General features: G+C 48.3%; 1 protein-coding gene across 1 annotated transcript; it reads right to left on the bottom strand.

Annotated features, from left to right (window-relative positions):
* Positions 1-1,662: 1,662 nt before the first annotated feature.
* On the bottom strand, positions 1,663-18,462 carry LOC143519674 (catenin delta-2-like). The gene is made up of 6 exons (XM_077013350.1): positions 18,003-18,462; positions 15,574-15,658; positions 8,611-8,737; positions 4,030-4,161; positions 3,470-3,546; positions 1,663-2,162 (listed from the first exon to the last, which is right to left on the bottom strand). The coding sequence occupies exons 1-6, from the start codon at positions 18,299-18,301 to the stop codon at positions 1,902-1,904; spliced, it is 981 nt and encodes a 326-aa protein (XP_076869465.1). The 5' UTR covers positions 18,302-18,462; the 3' UTR covers positions 1,663-1,901.
* Positions 18,463-19,362: the final 900 nt, after the last annotated feature.

Raw genomic sequence — 19,362 nt, forward strand, 5'->3', positions numbered from 1 at the left:
TAGATTTATATTTATATGTATATTTATATCTTCATCATTCTCTATGAACATTTCAGTCTAATAGTTTTACGGCGCTTTGCCAAGTCAAACAGGAGAAGCCGCCCGTTAGAAACAATGCCTCTCATCTCAAACACTGACCAACATACAGCACACACTCAGCTAACACAGAGAGACAGATTTTGTACATCTTTGGAGGGAATTAAGCTTGCAAAGATTTCGCCCTCCTGGTAATAGTCCAGTGTTCCCTAGATTAGTAGCTTAACTCCAGATAAAACACATCTATGAACAAATAAAGCAGGGAAAGAAACAACCCAAAACTATTACAAACTGGAGGGAGAACTGTGAACGTTTGACTCAAGGTTAAAACATCTCCAGTGCTGATTTGGGTTTGGCACAATGTCAGTAATCTCTTCATGATAGTACACAAAACTGACATACATGTGAAACACACGTTTTTTTTTTGTGGGTGAAAAACAGTGGTAATTTTTTGTGTTTTAACACTGTATCGTCAAAAAATAAGAGTGAGAAAAATTAACAAAATAAAAAAACCTAGTATAATTAAAAAAACAAAACAAACCCCACCAAAAAAAATCTATTTCAAATATCTACATCTATTTTTTTAGGCAGTGAAAAAGCACTTGACAAAGAGAGTGGAATGATGTTTTTGTCATAACTGCTTGAAAACGTTGGTTTAGATGCCACAAACATACTCACGTTATATGAATGAACAATACTAGATATGACGCTCTTGTTTTTGAAACCTACTCCATTCTGAAACTGGGACACTGATTACCAACGCATCTCTCCAAAGTGTTCTAGATTTTTTTTAATGTACTGGACTGAATGTACCCAGATCCACGGGAGGTTCCTCGTGGAACAGTGCACAACGTACTGGTATCTCTGTATTGTCCACCAAATACTTCACACAAATAAAAAAGTACAAACAAACAAAAAAGAAAGGCTGGAAAATCTAATATAGCTGACATTTAGTAAAAAAAACTAAACAAAAACAAGGTGAATTACAAAGAAGTGATAAAAGAACAGAGGAAAGAAAATGTGAAAAGCTGTTCCCAAAGCTCAGTGTAAACACCTACTCCACCTGCTTCTCCTTCTCACTCCAACTCCACCCATGTGCTGCTACCGTGCACCTGCCAGAACCTTTAGTCTAGTACCCTTCCCAAGGCCATAGCTTGCCTTACTCTCATGGGTCATCTAAGTCCATGGACCCCTTATTGTAAGATCTTCTCATCTTCGCCTCCCCCATCACGCCATCACATTTACATTCTCATCCTCCCCTCCCCCATCACAGCTATCTTTTCATCCTCCCCTCCCCATCACAGTTAACTTCTCATCCTCCCCTCCCCCATCATGCCATCACAGCTATCTTCTCATCCTCCCCTCCCCATCACAGTTAACTTCTCATCCTCCCCTCCACCATCAGTTACCTTCTCATCCTCCCCTCCCCATCACAGTTAACTTCTCATCCTCCCCTCCACCATCAGTTACCTTCTCATCCTCCCCTCCCCCATCACAGTTAACTTCTCATCCTCCCCTCCCCATCATAGTTAACATCTCATCCTCCCCATCACAGTTACCTTCTCATCCTCCCCTCCCCATCACAGTTACCTTCTCATCCTCCCCATCACAGCTACCTTCTCATCCTCCCCTCCCCCATCACAGCTACCTTCTCATCCTCCCCTCCCCCATCACAGCTACCTTCTCATCTTCCCAGACCCTCTCTGCAGAAGCAGCTTTTCATGATTTGACGAACAAAATGCGTTGAAGAAATGTTCAGTGATATGCATGCACATGCACAGTTTTCCAGCCTCTCCACAAGCACCACACAGCCCCACCCTGACCCCGGCCCCTCCCCCAAGAGGGCGTGGCAGGTCACCAGTGTCCTACACCCAGGAGTCGGGCGAGGCGGGGTAGTGACTCGTCTCGTAGTTGAGTTCGCTGTAGGGGCGGGCCGCAGAGTAGAAGTCCACGTAGTTGCCGGTGGACTTGAGTCCCAGGTGCATACTGAGATCAGTGGCGGGAGCAGCGCGGTGGACCTGGTCCTCGAAAAAGGGCTCCTCAAAGTTCCTAGTGGAGTTCTGGAATGGAGGAAGTGTCTCGTAGTCCTTGCGCACGCTCTCCTGTGCTGCGGGATGGGCCGGAACCTGCAAGAACCAACGAGAAGGACATGCATATGCGCATAAATTCATATCATATTCAAAGACCTTTATATTAACCTCATAGCATACGTCTTCATATAGCGTATATCTTCATATAGCGTATGTCTTCATATAGCGTCCATCTTCATATAGCTACAAGCCAAAGACGTGGCTACAAGCTTTCACACGGACTGACTTGGAACCCCAACATGTTGCTATCAATCTCTTATTCAACGTGTCCTCCCTTGTAGCTTCTGATGTTAGTGGCTCTAGAGGACTATTAAACCTGGTGCCTGGAACTTTCCGCAGTGTCCGTGAGATGTAAGCAAAACGTGTAACGTGATTCATGGTGAGAGACGTCGACCTCGGTGCAGTGGGAGAGGGGAGGCCCAGAGACAGATGGACCCTTTTAGATCAGCCGGCCAGGGGAGGGCCTGCCGTCTTCTGATACGACATAAGGCCCAGCATCCAGATCCCACAGAAATGTTGGCAGCCAAACACAAAGCGATAGACGCTGCGTCCCTTACGGCTGACGCAGGGCAGGACCAACGGAAGCCTCACTGTGACCTCACGCTTGCAGACGCGGGACATTTATCGATGCAGGACTGGCCTTCATCATCCTGCAACTTCTTTAGCAAAAGGAAAAATCGATCTGGGGCCATGTGCACGTCGGAAAGACGTCAATCACGTGAGACGACGTGCAGTAACTAAGTTAACACACAACATCTGGCCACGTTGTACAGCAGGACCAGGGACGTTGATGATGATAATCCACCGTGACCATCCTTTACTAGACCTGGGTGGGTGCGAGATCGAATGATCACACGATCTGTTCTCCAAAAACTATCAGAAAATGCTGGGAGTCGGAGCCCACCAGAATCAGAGGAGATCTTCAGGAGGGGCGCGGCAGGTCCGATTTTAGCATCATAATTGTTGGAGCGGGTCAAAATTTGCATGCGTGGGGTTTGACATTTCAGTACTAATGAGATAATCCGTGCAAGCTGTGTCAACAAATTTTGATCATGTGATAGCAGGACTGCTGTGATTGGCTGAGGAACTTTGATTATTATTAAGTTATCACTGCCAAAATTGCCGTTGTGTCTGTTGTATCTTTATTTCAATGTCATGGCAAATGTAATTATTTATCCTGTATATTCATAAAACAAATATAAAAATATAAATGAAATATAAAAAAGGTTCCTCCAAAGGCTCTAAATCCTATTTTAAAATGTATGTTATACAAAAACAGTGGTAGCAATCATGACAAGTTTTTCAGGAAGTATTAATTGTCGAACACGTCGAGCCCTTTGTACCTGGTTGTGTTTGATCTCTTCGTTGGGGGTCACGTACGAGTTGCGGAACAGTGTGGAGGTTCCACAAGACACTTGAACTGCAGGGATGAGAAAAAAAAACAAGCAGCCATGAATTGGACTTTTCCCAAAGGAAACAACAAAGGAACAAAACAGCAAGACTCTGAACTGAACGTGCCCTCTGTGTGCTGGAGCTAGATCACACGGTCCCATGGACGAGTTGTGCTCCTGAGGGCAGAGGGCACTCTGTGTGCTGCCCCTGGACCTGATGGGTCACCGTCAACTTCACCATGGTTCTAACCACTGGTAGAAGAGTTCAAAAGTACAAGCAGTGTTTCACTGAGGGAAACGGCCGCTCTGTACTGTGAGCTAAACCTCGCACAACCAGGAAGAGACTGCAGGGACCTAAAATGGAGCCTTTTGCTAGCAGGACGCTTGCAAAGCCCCCCGCTAATGAGACACGAGAAATATTTGTGAGGGGACTCGGTTCCTCAGGGTCACGGCTGGTGCTTCATCTGCACCTCCTCCGTCTCCTCCATCTCCTCTCTTCAGGACAGACCTACCTGCCATGGCGTCTTTCCTGGATGTGTGCTCTCCTTTGTTGCCATGGAAACTAGCATTGGTTCCAGTGGACTCATAGTCTGTCTTCCTCTCCTTGAGGCTGATCATCTCTCTGGGTGAGGCGGGGGCGCTCGCTGCAACACACACACACACACACACACACACACACACACACACACACACACGCACACACACGCACACACACGCACACACACGCACACACACACAATCCTCAAGAAAATATTCCTCAAGGAAATGTGCCCACTTTTTATTGTTCTTTAATCTCTCTTTCTCTCTCTCTCTCTCTCTCTCTCTCTCTCTCTCTCTCTCATTCCATCTCTTGGTGTGTCTTTCTGTCTTCAGGCAGATGAAGGGCGTCCAGAGGTGTGGATAATTACTCTTCATTAGTGCTGTTTAACATGGCGGTGTGACGTGCTGGCTGACAGGTCCACGGTGAGTGCTAACTCTGGCCTCGCTAATGCCCGTAAAAGACACATGGATAATGTATTTCAAGTGTGAAACCCAAAAACTTCTAAAATCTAGAAATAAATAAATGTAAAAATAAACAACAAAAAGAATAAAAACAATAAATATTACATAATAATAATAAAAAGTGTTTGAGTGTAGTAAGAGAGTAGTGTTGTTATTGGACACATGGAGCAGTGCTAGCAGTGTTTCCTCTGGGGGCGATCCTGGGAACTCATGTGTACAAACCCATCTAACACCCCCACACCCAGCAGTACCTATAATACCAACACAGTTTGCTGCAGTTAAATGAATACTCAACCTTTAGCATAAAGAATATCTGCTTGCTACATACTCCCAAATATATAAGCGAATAAAGCGGTGTGTGTCCTCTCTAAGCTTGTATGTAGAGTTCTTTAACAAGCACATAATCTTGCATAACCGTGCAAGTGAGTGATTATCTTCATTAAGAAGTTGGGAATAATCTCTCCCTAAAGGAGGAAACAATACGCTCTGAGAACATTTGCATTCCTCCTTCTGTCTTAGAAACGACTCCGCTCACAAACGAACACCACGGCGTTGCTGAGGAAGACTAACGCAACCGTTGCTGGCACGGTGTGCTAGCTTGCGTGTGAATTTGTGTGACGCATGCCAGCATGTGCCACGTAAGTGTCGTGGTTCTCCTGATGTTCTCCAGATGTTACAAGGCTTCGGCTGGTAAGGGATCTCTACTCCTGCCGCACTGGAGAAAAAACAACCAGCTGTGTTACATGTATCTGGTGGGTTTACGTCTGCAGATGCAGTATTGATCTAAGTCTACACTTCTCTACGGCTACAATGTGAACCAGGAGACTGATCAGTAATGAATGAACTTCAATGGTGTGATGTATAAAACAAATTCCTTCAGAAACGTGCACAGGCATCTATGGTTCTTCTTTAACATTTTATTTTCTTGGAATTTATATATTTTTAATCTTTCAATTATAGGACTGAAGGAGTATTCACACACAGCTTTTAAGATGTCAAAACTTCCAACAATAGTCCCTAATGAGAATAATTAAGGCGTTTGCCATTGTTATGAAAGTAATCCTGGCGTCAGAAAGCTCAGCCAATGCCTCCACATGAGGTTAGCACGGAGAGCAGGAGATGAATCCTTAATATGTTTTGATGCGAGTTGTACAAATGGTGGCTGCGCTTTCAACTCTGCCGGTGTGAGAGAAGGACTGTGTTGTGTGTGTGTGTGTGTGTGTGTGTGTGTGTGTGTGTGTGTTGGGGGGGGGGCTCATCAGTCTAACACTGTCAAACAGCCAGTACATTCATCTGAAGATGAAGAGGAAGACGAAGACGCTTCAGTCTCACTGCTGCCTTCTCCAGCAGGGCCGCTCATTTAAATATTTGCCCTTCATTTCAATATTTGCCCTGCATTTAAATATTTGCCCTTCATTTAAATATTTAAATATAAATAAATAACAGGCAAGAGCTTCCCTATGTTCAAAATCAGGCGTATTTCCACCATGGAATTTTCTCTTTGTTAATTCACTTCTTTATTTTAATGACTTAAGTAAATATACAATGTTGTAGATTTGTAAAATGTGTGAAGCTTCCTGGAAAACTATAAATTAAATTCTGTCAGTTGTTCATCAAAGTAAACATATATAGATAAAATTTCTTGACATAAATCAGTCCTTGGCAGATATTATTTTTACATGAATTTTCTCCTGAATTTTAGACTGAATCTATTTTTGTATAAAAAACCTCTGTATTTTTTACATTGTTCAACTGATCATTCAAGCTTTTGACCTCAAAGACAATAACGTGGATAAGGCACTTTGAGAACATTTATACTTTGAAGTGTGATTTTTGAAGATCGGTGGCAAAATAAGTCATGTGAACAGAGGGGGACTTTTAAGTTGGTAACTTCAACTTGAGCCTAAAGGATCCAATCTCATTCAGTCAGTTACTCAGTCAGTTACTCGGTCAGTTGGTGTGTCAGTCGGTGAGTCACTCAATCACTCTCACTTTCTCTCTCTACTGGCTTTTAGTGTGTTGGTGGTTTTTAGTGTTATGGTGCACTACAGATCCTCAGGGAGCCCATTTGGTATGGGCGAGCGCAGCAGGACTAAAGTGAGAATGAAGGTCTTGCCTCAAACTCTTCTGTGTTTTTCTCTGCTTTTGGAATTATTGATAGCTAACATCTTTTTCAGGAGAATCACGTGTGTCCACCACAGGCTGCTTAAATGTCTCAGCTACAGCGATGCTAACCATTACAGTGACACTGCTGTACGCGTCTAGCTACTTCACAAAGGAATTGCTACAACCCCGTGTTAACTAGCCTCGCAAGTGTGTTGTCCTTGTCCTGTTGCTATCTAGGGAGGTGAGAGGAAACCTTCCACAACCCTGACCTCCGTGGGTTTCTGTGTTTAGGTGGCAGCACCTGATCTCTGATAACAGCGCCGCCCGTCTGCACAGTGCCCCCGTACATTCAGGGTAACGGGAGAGTCACGCAGCAGGACCAAATCCATCTGGCCGTTTATCTCCGCAGCCGGTGCTGGAAGCCCGGCTGATGGCAGAGCCTGCTGGAGGAGTGTGTTTTCCGGCAGACCGGGACGCCGTGTCTGCCCCACGCTGTTCGGTGTGAAGTCCTGCTTCGTCTGCCTGTACGGGCCCTGCTCCTAACTCTGCTCGCCATGCTTAAATTGCAGTCTGTTTTTTGTTGTTAAATCAAAGCTCAGCATGCGTATAATGGTCTTCATAGCTTCGTCCAAACCTTTCCAATGTACGTTTACAGACTGACGATGCATGTCTCTAACAGAAATGCTCGCATTATTCAGTTTTATTATTTAGCACACGGCCAACAGTCAATTAATGTAGTAGTAGACTGTGAGGACAACACAATTATATTCGTTCAAGCAGCGCTCACAACCTCCCGTATTTAGCATCTTATTATCGCTGGGATGTGGGCGGGGACAAAGTCGATGTTAAAGATCACTAGAAAATTGCATGTCACTCTCATTCTCACTTACAAATGATTGGCTATTGTGCACATCTCCACTGTGCTGAGGTCAAGGCGTCATGGAATAATTACAGTGCGTGTGGCGTGTTATTAAACCAGACGGTTCTAACAGTTTCAAAAGGCCCCTCAACTTGTAAGCTCGTGTGAGTCTTGGGAAATTTGAAATGTGCAGTGGGGATGATGCCCGCCTCTGGGGGGGCGGAGCTTTGTGAACATACAAAGGGGCAGTGCCTGCTGCATCATGGATGTGTCCCCACACCTCCACCCCCACCCCCACCCCCACCTTTACCTCCACCAATCTCGCTCCACTCTGATGTCTCACACGGAAGGGAGGAGATACTGTTAACTATGGCCATTTGAAAATTAGTGTACAAACCAGGGAGGAATTGAAAAGGCCTGCAGACACCATGTACCTGTGAAAAATAACTGCTTAACGGGCTGTGGTGCTCGGCACGGGCGTGTTAGCCACTCCAACGCCAATTAGCTTCCAGTGTCGCTGCTATGCGGTGCCGCCCTCCAGCGATGGAGCGGCTGGAAAGATCCCTGTGGTTGGAAGCACTTTGCTGCTCCAGCAGGACGTCAAGCCCACAGGAGAACCGCACTACAGGCGGCAGCTGCCTGACGATAAATCCTCCCTTCACCCCTATAGCGGCGCGGTTCATTAACCTGAAGCATTGAGCGCAGGGACACATCTGGGGCTTTCCATCTGATGGCCAGGACCCTTGAAGAACATTCCATAGGAAGCACACCAGGACGACGCTGCCATTGTAAAGCTGCCGGTCTTATGATAATTACGCGATAAAGGTGTCAAACGTGGAAAGATCCGGGTTCTCACTGACCGGCTGACTGACTTTACCATGGATGCAGCAGGGACTCGTGAGAAGCATAGACAGGATTAAACCATTTAAAGGCCATGTTTGACCAAGTATGCTAACATGGCTAACAACAAACAGATGCTAGCAGCTACCACTCAGCATAATGCCACCCCTTTCAGCTTAAGAATGAAAGAGACAGAAACATTCCTTTTTTTAAGCAACTACTCTCAATGCTGAAGAAATGACTGTGTGGCTATGAACATGGTGACAAAGCAGGAGAAGGCGCTCACCTGATCGATTGTTGGGGGAGGTCCGAACAGGAGAGACGGAGGGAGTGCGTGAGGAGGAGTAAGGCCTTTGTCTGTCCCTCTCTATTGTTGAGGCAGAGCCCACGAAGTGATACTGTGAGTAGCCGTCCTGCAGGGGGCAATAGAGAGAGAAATAACGCACTTCAGAGCAAACGCATCACAGCAAGAGTGCCGTATAACCATTCCACAAAGCCAATAAATGGTATTCCCATAGGTGCACCATGGGTTTAATAGACCAGTCAGGGTAGTTAAGAAGACAGAACTGCTTTTGCATAGCACGTCTATGACACAAATCCACTTCGGCGTGACACAGAGCCCTCAGAGGCATACTGCACACCGTCTAAATGCGTGTAGGAAAGGTTCGATCTGACATGTAAAGAGTGCCAAGCCTCGGTGTGATAGTGGACGTCCCCTCCCCCGTTTGTCCTACCACAGGTCGACGTATGACGCCCTGTTAATGCAGTGCACAAGGTGTCTATAATATAGCTCCGTCATCCTGTCTGGATTATTTAAGACGACCAACGTGGAGTCCCTGCAGAAATCAATGAGCGCATGATGGAACTGGTGTTAGATGGTGATCAGATTTGGGGGCCAGGTGCCTGGATGATGACGGAAAGAAGTTGATAGGTTGATATGGAAGATGGGACAAAATCATTGGCTGCTGGCCTCACCCATGTGACCCTTGAATGAATCAGCAAATTTCCTGTGCTGAGAGTGATGGCGGTTCTCTAGCTGCGGTGTGCCGGCTTGTATTTCATTTTGTTCTCCACAAATCCATTCACTCTATATACAGGGCAGGAAAGTCTTCTACCACATGTACAAAAGACATTCAGAAAAGACTACAGTTTCATGCCTTCTATTTACTACTCTGTATACCTCAATTTATTTCTTTTTGTTATTTTGTGTGTTGTTCCTGAATAGACTTCAATGAAAATAATACCGTAGTCCTTAGTTTTGGTGGACACTCTAACATTTCTCTCTCCAGTCCTTGCAATGGTTTGCTGGCTAAAATGCACTTTTTTTCAGCTGAATTCCAGACAGTGGGATGGTGAATGGACTGGAGTTTGGAAGAGGCTTATCACATTCGTCAAGCAATGCTTCTCTACAGCCAGATTATAAAGCAAAGTAAAAGCCCCCAGCAGGATTATGAGCGAGGTCCCACGTTGCTTTTCAAATTCAAAAACAAAATAACCAGCCAAAGCCTGTGGAGCCGATTGGCCCACACTGGATATGGCATCCAGACTGGAGCACATTCATGAGTTAAACCAAAAGGTCAGAGCACTGCCTCTTCTTTTAAAAAAATCCCAAAAGTTGCTTGACTGTGGCAGTGCGGAGCTGGAACCCTTCATGTAGGTTACGGGCCACTGATGTATGAAGAAGAAAGTTTTCAAATTGCGTTTTGGTACCCTGGCTCCCCTGACCACCACCAAGAACATTGTCCTCGACATCCGTGTGACCCCTGTGACAGGCGTACTTCCTGGAAAGGGCTTTCAGGGGGAGATCAAAGGACCAGGGTTTTTCTGGAGCTTCAAAGCCGACCCAATTTCTCTCCAAAAAAGGGCCAACTCTGCCACGAAGGCCCGTCAACTGGGCTACCGCCGCTGTGGGCCACGTGAAGCGGGGTCAAGCCTGCGGCAAAGGCGCGTTTTCAGCACCACCGCATTGTGACATTACTGGTTATCCACCCCCTCCTTGAAAAGAACGAGGGCTGCACATATTTGCTGGCCAGGGGCGGAGGTGTGGGCGGAGGTGTGGGCGGAGCAAAGAGCATGGACGGATGCTCCTTTTGTGATGCTGCACGTTCTCGTGAGGGACCTGGACGCTGGGAAACAATACCTGTAAGGAAGAGCAGCTCCCAGTGCCATTAAACTCTGCCGGGCTCTTCATTAGCGGTGGCGTGCTAACGTGCCAGTGACTGATGAACTTTGAAAGACACGCTAAAGCCGAAGTTTCAGCCCAACACAGTTTGATTGGTGAAGACGAGTGGGGTGAAATACATCTTAATCCATTAGTCAGGGATAACCTTGTGGTCCAAAGAGCCCACTTCCAGCACATTACCTCCACCCTCATGCGGGGACTCGCTATCCTAATTTTCATTTACAAGCGAGGGGCGGCGGCGCAGAGACGAGGCGGCCATGGAAGATGAATATCTGCGATTCTCTAACGAGAGGCAGATACATGGCTGAGCATCTTGTTTAGAAATTTGGCTGGCAGAAGGTGTGGAACAGCAGGAGATTGACAGCCCTGCTGCCTGAAAGAGAGCGGGAGACGCATGTGACGCCGTAGGGTCGCGCCTCATCAGATATGCAGGCTGAGCCTGTCAACGCCATGTACCCGCCGACCTCCTGGTGGCAGAGGCTGAACCCCCCCCCCCCCCCCCCCCCCCCCTCCCCCCCCGAACAGATGGTTTGAGCCGTGTGCTAGGCTAGCTGGTAGGAGACTACAGCCTTCTCTGTGCTCAATGGTGCACATATCGAACAACCCTTAAACAACCTGTGAACATTCTGTCTTCCCAGGGACTTCATCTATGCCGGCAGGGAGAGGATAAACGAATATTTGAAGGCAGCATGTTATTTTGAACTCTGTTGAGCTCCACTGGCACGTTGCCGCCAATCTGTACTTACTCAGGAGCGCAGTGCCACTATGTCACTGGAGTTGTTCCCCTCCTGTCCCCGCCCCCTCACCTCAGCACAGCCACGCCCACAACGCACACTCCGGCTGTATCTCCTCGACACGGCTGCATATGTAAGGCACACACTCGTGGCCTCTCTGCGTGGCCAAACCACAGTGCACGGCGTGTGAGGGTGTGGGGGAATACGGGACAACTGTCATTTGAGACGAGCTGCGGCTCAGCACAGGGCCGCTGAAAATGTTAATAATAGCAATCTGTAGAGAAGCAGCTTTTCTTTAATGTCATTCTGAGTGACATTTAAGCAGTTCAGGCATCTCAGCACAGGTGGAGGCAAGACTGGTCCACCACCAAAAACACCCAACCTTGCAGACTGAGGAAGACAGAAGAGAAGAGAGAGAAAGGGAGAAAGGGAGGGAGATACGAAGGGAGGGAGGGTGAAAGAGGGATGGAGGGAGATGGGGAAAGAGGAAGGGAAGGATAGAGAGAAGGAAGACGCAGGAGGGAGACAGAGAGAGAGGGAGGGATGCAGAAAGATTTAAAGGGAAGGAGAGAGGGAGAGAGAGAAAAAAGGATAAAGGGAAGGAAGGAGAGAGAGAGAAGGAGAGAGAGGGAGGGAAGCAGAGATGGAGAAAGACTTAAAGGGGAGGAGAAAAAGGGAGGGAGATATGAAAGGAGAGAGGAAGAGAGAGAAGGAGAAAGAGGGAGGGAAGGAGAAACAGAGGGAGGGAGGGAGAGAGAGAGGGATGGTGAGATGGATAAAGATTTAAAGGGAAGGAGAGGGACAGAGGGAGAGAGAGAGAGATAAAGAGACAGGGAGGCAGAAGGAGAGAGAGAAGTAGGGAGAGAGGGAGGGAAGGAGAGATGGAAAAGACTTAAAGGGAAGGAGTGAGAGTAAGGGAGGGAGAGAAAGAGGGAGGAAGCTTGCACGTCTATGTGAGCGAGACCTTGAAATATCAATATGAGTTCTATTCATAATAAACGTCGGACAAGACATAATAGCTCCGCCTCTCCTTTGTGATGCGGTTATGCCTGTCTGTCCCCCACGCCCTTGACCTGCTGGGTGACGTCATCGCTCCCCTCGGCCCCTCTGTCCACATCAGTTACGGATGATGAGGCGCAGTTCCACACTCCACCTGAGGGGGCGTTTGAACACAACACTACTCTGCCGTCCATGCTACAGGCTGTGTGAGATATAGGCGCTAAACATGCTCCATTTCCTAGTTGTCCATCTAGAGTTAATAAAACAAGACATGGCTTAGTGTTATGTATTAAGACTGGCCAGACAGTACAACACATGTATTTAATGGCACATGCACAAAATAAGTGCAGAAAACACAAAGGCTGATTTTGATGTTGATGCTCTTAAGAAGATTTTGATGTTGTTCATTAATTCACTGAAATATTCCAGCTTTGAAATCTACAGAGAAACAACTTCACAGGGATAGCCATTCCTCCACGAGGCCTTGGTCCCAAGGCCGCACTACCACGCTGCACTATTCTGATTACCATTTGAGCAAATCTAGGCAGAGCTATGAGTTCTTCTGTATGAGATCTAAGACATGACGAAAGACCAGGGGTCTCGTACAAGACCATGACTTTACTGTTCTTACTCTGAGGGAGATACATCCAGGCTCGGTCGGGAGAGAAGTCAGCACAGGGCGTTTGTCCCATCCTCTAAAGGTCAGGGAATGTCCCTCCACCTCTTGTCTTGAGGGAGAGGGGGTGAGACGTGGGACGAGGGAGGTGTTCACACGCCGTACATATACACAAACCCCACATTTCCTTTTCCCTTCCCTTCCTTGCTTTCATTCTTCACATGTCAGATGTGCACTTCAGACATTTCGCTATATATGCAGTTTATACTGTGTTTTTATAAGCTCCACTCATCCAAGTTTGCATGCAAGACTGACTTCATAAGTGTCAGTGGTTTGACGTGGATGCCACAACATGGTATCTAGGAAGAAGCCAAACGAATAAATGAATTCGCTGCTAAAGGCGCCTTTTCACTGCTGAGGCATTGATCATTGATCACTGCATTTCAGTTCAGGACCACACGCTCTCAGCGGACATGCCAGCCGCGCTATGTTGTAGACGAGTTGTGTGCCGCTGACAGCCACCCTTTTATTAGCGAGAGAAGGGCCAGATGGTTGACGCTAGGCGCATGGGGCGTGAGCTGTATGAAAGGGCGAATCAACACCATAGAAGCCACAGCAAATGCTTAATGATTGGACAATTTTGGTAAGAATTGGACGCAGCAGTGTCATGTCTTGTCTTCCCGGTGTTAGCGTGTATATGGCCAGGACTGCAGTGTCATGTCTTGACTTTAACTGCACTGCAATGTGTCCCTCTTGACAAAAGGCTGATTTACTCATTGCGAGGCATTTTATTATATATTTATGGATGTCTCAAAAGCAACCGAACAGTGTTGGCTCCAGCATGCCATCACTGGAGAAGGCTCATCTGTCCTGTTGTCTTCTAACAGCAGAACCTCTCACAACTGCATTATTTCTACAGTTCTGTCAAAAGTTCCTGGTTGAAGGCGAGTGTTTGCTGGCTTGGAAGCGAGCACACCAGCAGATGGAAGCATGCTGTGAACTGATGCTGTGCTACGATGCTGTGTTACAATGCTGTGAACTGCTGCTGTGAACTGATGTTGTGCTATAATGCTGTGCTACAATGTTGTGAACTGATACTGTGCTACAATACTGTGCTACGATGCTGTGCTACAATGCTGAGCTACGATGCTGTGCTACGATACTGTGAACTGATGCTGTGCTACGATGCTGTGCTATGATGCTGTGCTACGATGCTGTGCTACGATGCTGTGCTACGATGCTGTGCTACGATGCTGTGCTACGATGCTGTGAACTGATGCTGTTCTACAATACTGTGCTACGATGCTATGCTACGCTGCTGTGCTACAATGCTGTGCTACAATGCTTTGCTACAATGCTGTGAACTGATGCTGTGCTACGCTGCTGTGCTACGCTGCTATGCTACGATGCTGTGCTACCAAGTGGCCTGGCTGGTCAGAAGAGACTGGGGTGGACATGACCAGGTAGGTGTGCTGGGAGGAGGAGACTGGGGTGGACATGACCAGGTGTGCTGGGAGGAAGAGACTGGGGTGGACATGACCAGGTGTGCTGGGAGGAGGAGACTGGGGTGGACATGACCAGGTGTGCTGGGAGGAAGAGACTGGGGTGGACATGACCAGGTGTGCTGGGAGGAGGAGACTGGGGTGGACATGACCAGGTAGGTGTGCTGGGAGGAGGAGACTGGGGTGGACATGACCAGGTGTGCTGGGAGGAGGAGACTGGGGTGGACATGACCAGGTGTGCTGGGAGGAAGAGACTGGGGTGGACATGACCAGGTGTGCTGGGAGGAAGAGACTGGGGTGGACATGACCAGGTGTGCTGGGAGGAGGAGACTGGGGTGGACATGACCAGGTGTGCTGGGAGGAGGAGACTGGGGTGGACATGACCAGGTGTGCTGGGAGGAGGAGACTGGGGTGGACATGACCAGGTGTGCTGGGAGGAGGAGACTGGGGTGGACATGACCAGGTGTGCTGGGAGGAGGAGACTGGGGTGGACATGACCAGGTGTGCTGGGAGGAGGAGACTGGGGTGGACATGACCAGGTAGGTGTGCTGGGAGGAAGAGACTGGCGTGGGCATGACCAGGTGTGCTGGGAGGAAGAGACTGGGGTGGACATGACCAGGTGTGCTGGGAGGAGGAGACTGGGGTGGACATGACCAGGTGTGCTGGGAGGAGGAGACTGGGGTGGACATGACCAGGTGTCCTGGGAGGAGGAGACTGGGGTGGACATGACCAGGTGTGCTGGGAGGAGGAGACTGGGGTGGACATGACCAGGTGTGCTGGGAGGAAGAGACTGGGGTGGACATGACCAGGTGTGCTGGGAGGAAGAGACTGGGGTGGACATGACCAGGTGTGCTGGGAGGAGGAGACTGGGGTGGACATGACCGGGTGTGCTGGGAGGAGGAGACTGGGGTGGACATGACCAGGTGTGCTGGGAGGAAGAGACTGGGGTGGACATGACCAGGTGTGCTGGGAGGAGGAGACTGGGGTGGACATGACCAGGTGTGCTGGGAGGAGGAGACTGGGGTGGACATGACCAGGTGTGCTGGGAGGAAGAGACTGGGGTGGACATGACCAGGTGTGCTGGGAGGAGGAGACTGGGGTGGACATGACCAGGTGTGCTGGGAGGAAGAGACTGGGGTGGACATGACCAGGTGTGCTGGGAGGAGGAGACTGGGGTGGACATGACCATGTGTGCTGGGAGGAGGTGCCGGTGTACCTTCTTATAAAGGCTGCGCAGGTCCCTGTACTGCCACATGCTGCTTAGCACCTGAGACGCTGCCTTCACCACCTTGGGCGAATGTCTGTAAGGAAGAGAAGAAAACCCACCAATAAGAGCTGGAGGAGGAGCTTGAGAAGAACCTCTTGTCCTTTATTTACAGTCTAAAACTCAAGAGTGTAGAAGGTGAGAGTGAATGCTGACAACTTTGACTCCACAGCTGTGAATGAGAATCCCATTACTGACATGCATTAGATCCATTTATTATGCCGGGGATGTGTTAGGACAATACAGCGCACGCTGCTAAAGCAAGGAGACATTTTAAAGGCAGAGAAACATGTTCCACATTCCTCATACACCATGAAAGACCCCAGTAAGTCAGCAGTGGAGAGTGAGAGTGAATGTCATCATTGTTCAGATAAGCAGGCTGTGCAGTAGGTTTTCTATAAGCATTCCATACGTTATGGACATCTAGGCATTCCTTATGAATGTCTATAAGCTGTCATTATGTTATGAACGGGTTTGTGCCGTATTCACCAGTCAAAAAAGTCACACTCTAGTTCAGGGCCACAATGCCCTGCGAATAAAGGGTGCTAACACCCTTCTCTCCCTGATGACGCATATTGTCTGAGTTTGGAGTATCTGCATTGTGGTCTGAGCCATTGCAAAGCCAATCCATTTCAATTCAGGGACTAACATATGCAGCAAGTTCCTGTCTCGCACTTCGAACCATCTGAGAAGGCACCTGGTTCACATCACCTACTACCAGCCCTGGTCCAGATGTGTCTGCCGGGCTGGTTTCATCTGCTGCCTGGCCCACCGTTCACTAACTCCACATTACAGGAGGTGTAAAAAGCCAAACAATGATCTGTTTAGCTAGAAATGCGCTGCCTCTTTCAACTGTGAGTGAGCAAATTAGTAATGCCGCTAACCTCTTTAAGCAGCTGTGTGTTTAAGTGTGACTTCTCATTACGTTTCAACACGTCAGCTAATCAAATCAAATAATGCTGAAGCTCTGGTGTGAGGCCCAATCAGATGCTGCCATCCGCTCCCGGCTGAGAGGCGGGGTCGGGGTACCTGTTCCTGAGACAAGCCCCCGGAGGGGCAGGAGCTCTCCTTCCCAGTGCAGCAGGATATTTGGCTGGGTGATGTGAGGTGTGGCGATGCAGCCGTGTGGCGGCGTGATCCATCGCAAGTGGATGTGTCCCCTCCGGTCGCCGTGGACTCATCACTCACCGCTACGTTCGCTGAACATGCATATCCATGCACGCTTTATCGCACAGACCAGAGCATGAGGTGTGTGGGGATTAGACAGGCAAGATGGGCCTGTCTACAGGGCGGCTCTTTGTGGATGGACCAATGGAAGATTACGAGGTGTGAGCGTGCTCGGTACCTCTTTGCTGGAGGAAACGCATTCTTATTTCAATCACTTCAGGGGATGAGTGGTGGGGTGAGGATTTGTGCGGTGCAGTCCCCTCCCTGGCGTGTAACGTGACTCTCTCTCTCAACACTTAACCGCTTTGAAGCGTTCACGTTTGAAGCTATTAAAGCTCGGCTTTAATGTTAAAAGTTAAAAGACGTTGCAGAATCTGCTGAGTTTTTGTGTAGAATTTTACAGAACATTTCTTAAGATCACAGTCACGGAGCTGTTAGCTGGGCGATATTTGAGTGCAGGCAATATGAAGTCTGAGAACATCTGCTGAGTGAAGTACTTAAAGGTGGGATCAGCAACTTTAGCAGGAGTTAGCCAGAGCCAGCTGTTTTGGGACAGCAAAAGACAATCGGGCCCTCCCTTCAGAGTTCCCTCCAATCGTGCCCTCCCTTCAGAGTTCCCTCCAATCGGGCCCTCCCTTCAGAGTTCCCTCCAATCGGGCCCTCCCTTCAGAGTTCCCTCCAATCGGGCCTTCCCTTCAGAGCTCCCTCCAATCGGGCCCTCCCTTCAGAGTTCCCTCCAATCGGGCCCTCCCTTCAGAGCTCCCTCCAATCGGGCCCTCCCTTCAGAGTTCCCTCCAATCGGGCCCTCCCTTCAGAGCTCCCTCCAATCGGGCCCTCTCAGCAGCTGTGCACACGCGTCATGGTTAACAAGGCGCCCATAAGAGTGCTTCTTTGTCCTGACCAGGAGGACAACAATACACCACATTGTTGTTTTCTCCTTGACTACAAAGATCTGGGACAGCTACACACTGGACTTTCTTCTCCAAACATATATTTCACTGACAGCTGCTGGAACGTGAGCAAAATTTTGCCAAGTATCTCAAAAACTGTTCTGACTTAAAATCTATGACTCTACTTCTAAAACTGGTTGATGATGTAACACATACCTCTGTGTCTCTTCCTGTATTCCTCGCACATGCGCGTATGCACACACACACACACACACGCACACACACGCACAATACACGAGATAACCTGGACGACAGGAAACTTACTTATCTCCTTTGCTTCTGGCGATACCGATGAGCTTCTCGATGCCGCCGGCATCTCGCAGGGCCTTGGCGTTCTCCATGTTCTTGGTGATGACCTCGTGCAGGGCGCAGCAGATGGCCGTCACCGTGTCGTCCGACATGGGCTTGCTGGCGGTGCCGTTGGCTGGGCCTCCAGCCCCACCGTTAGCACTGGCAGCTCCCGGCAGACGATGCACCAGGTCGCGCATGGCGTACTTCCCTGGGTTTGGAACAGAGAGGAGAGGGAGATGATGGCAGGGCCCGATTGGCTCTTCCACACTCATCACCGCTCACTTAGCCTCCAATCTGCATGTGGGCGGGTGAGGCTGCTCGCCGTGCTGGAAGAGACCGTGGTTATCTGAAGCAGCGTGCGTGACGGCCGAAGGCATCACAAAAACACGGCATTTTAACGCACCCAAACGAAAGCTGTGCTGCGAGGAGCCGTATAACGTAGACAAATGGGTGTTTGCTACAGCAAAATGCTCAGCTTGAAGGTTTTGCAGGAGTGGGCGGGGCTTTGCAGGAGTGGGCGGGGCTTTAGAGAGGTCATGCTCAGACATGTGAGTTGTTGCTTGGAGGAGTGTTATCATGAATTCAATAAAATGACTCAGGTGGTGTTTGAGACAACACAATGAGAGAAAAAAGAGAATCTGACATTAAAGGAACACTCAATGGCCTTGGGCTAATTCACAGTTTATTTCACAACCTAATTCACAGATTAATTCACAAATGAACTCACAGCCTAATTTCAGTCTAATTCACAGGACAGGTTCTGTTTTAAAACTGGCCGTTCACTTTTTCAGAACGTAAAGATTTTCACACCGATCAAACTGCAACAATATTTAGGACATTATTGGTGAAGGTATATTGTGCATTACAGATAATTCCCACATATTGTTACACATACACTTTGGCATCTGTAAATTGAAAAGCCTACAAATAGCCACATAAGCACAAAATGGGTGCAAATGTAACATTTGTGATGCTCAAAGATCTCTTCATGGTGTTTTTCTCCACAAGTTGACTCAGAGCAGTTATATCCTTTGACCTCTAAAACTTCCTAACCTCAGCCCTACTCGACACCTCCTCCTCTTCCACTGAAGGACACAGCTAATGAAATTAATCTACGACGGTTAAATTCTGGCTCCTAATTCCAAATGGGCTCCGCCAGAGAAACACAGACATCATTTCTTGGCATTATGGCGTGCTGAGCTGAGAATTTCCCCCAAAATGGCCTCAAATTTATCATCGGCGTGCTCCGAGTTAATTGGTGTCTGCTTATCTTGTTCCTGCAGGCGCAGTACTCTATCTTGGCTGAGAGGACAATGGGGCTGAGCTCACCCAA

The sequence above is a fragment of the Brachyhypopomus gauderio genome, chromosome 7 (genome assembly GCF_052324685.1).
Source record: "Brachyhypopomus gauderio isolate BG-103 chromosome 7, BGAUD_0.2, whole genome shotgun sequence".
Taxonomy (NCBI): Eukaryota; Metazoa; Chordata; class Actinopteri; order Gymnotiformes; family Hypopomidae; genus Brachyhypopomus; species Brachyhypopomus gauderio.

Excerpts from the sequence above, each read along its gene's own strand:
- LOC143519674 (XM_077013350.1), bottom strand. The coding sequence starts at position 18,301 with ATGAGTGTGGAAGAGCCAATCGGGCCCTGCCATCATCTCCCTCTCCTC. Across the intron at positions 4,162-8,610 it reads CTCCCCCAACAATCGATCAG|CGAGCGCCCCCGCCTCACCC; the intron begins GTGAGCGCCTTC and ends TGTGTGTTGCAG. Across the intron at positions 2,163-3,469 it reads AAGAGATCAAACACAACCAG|GTTCCGGCCCATCCCGCAGC; the intron begins GTACAAAGGGCT and ends TGGTTCTTGCAG.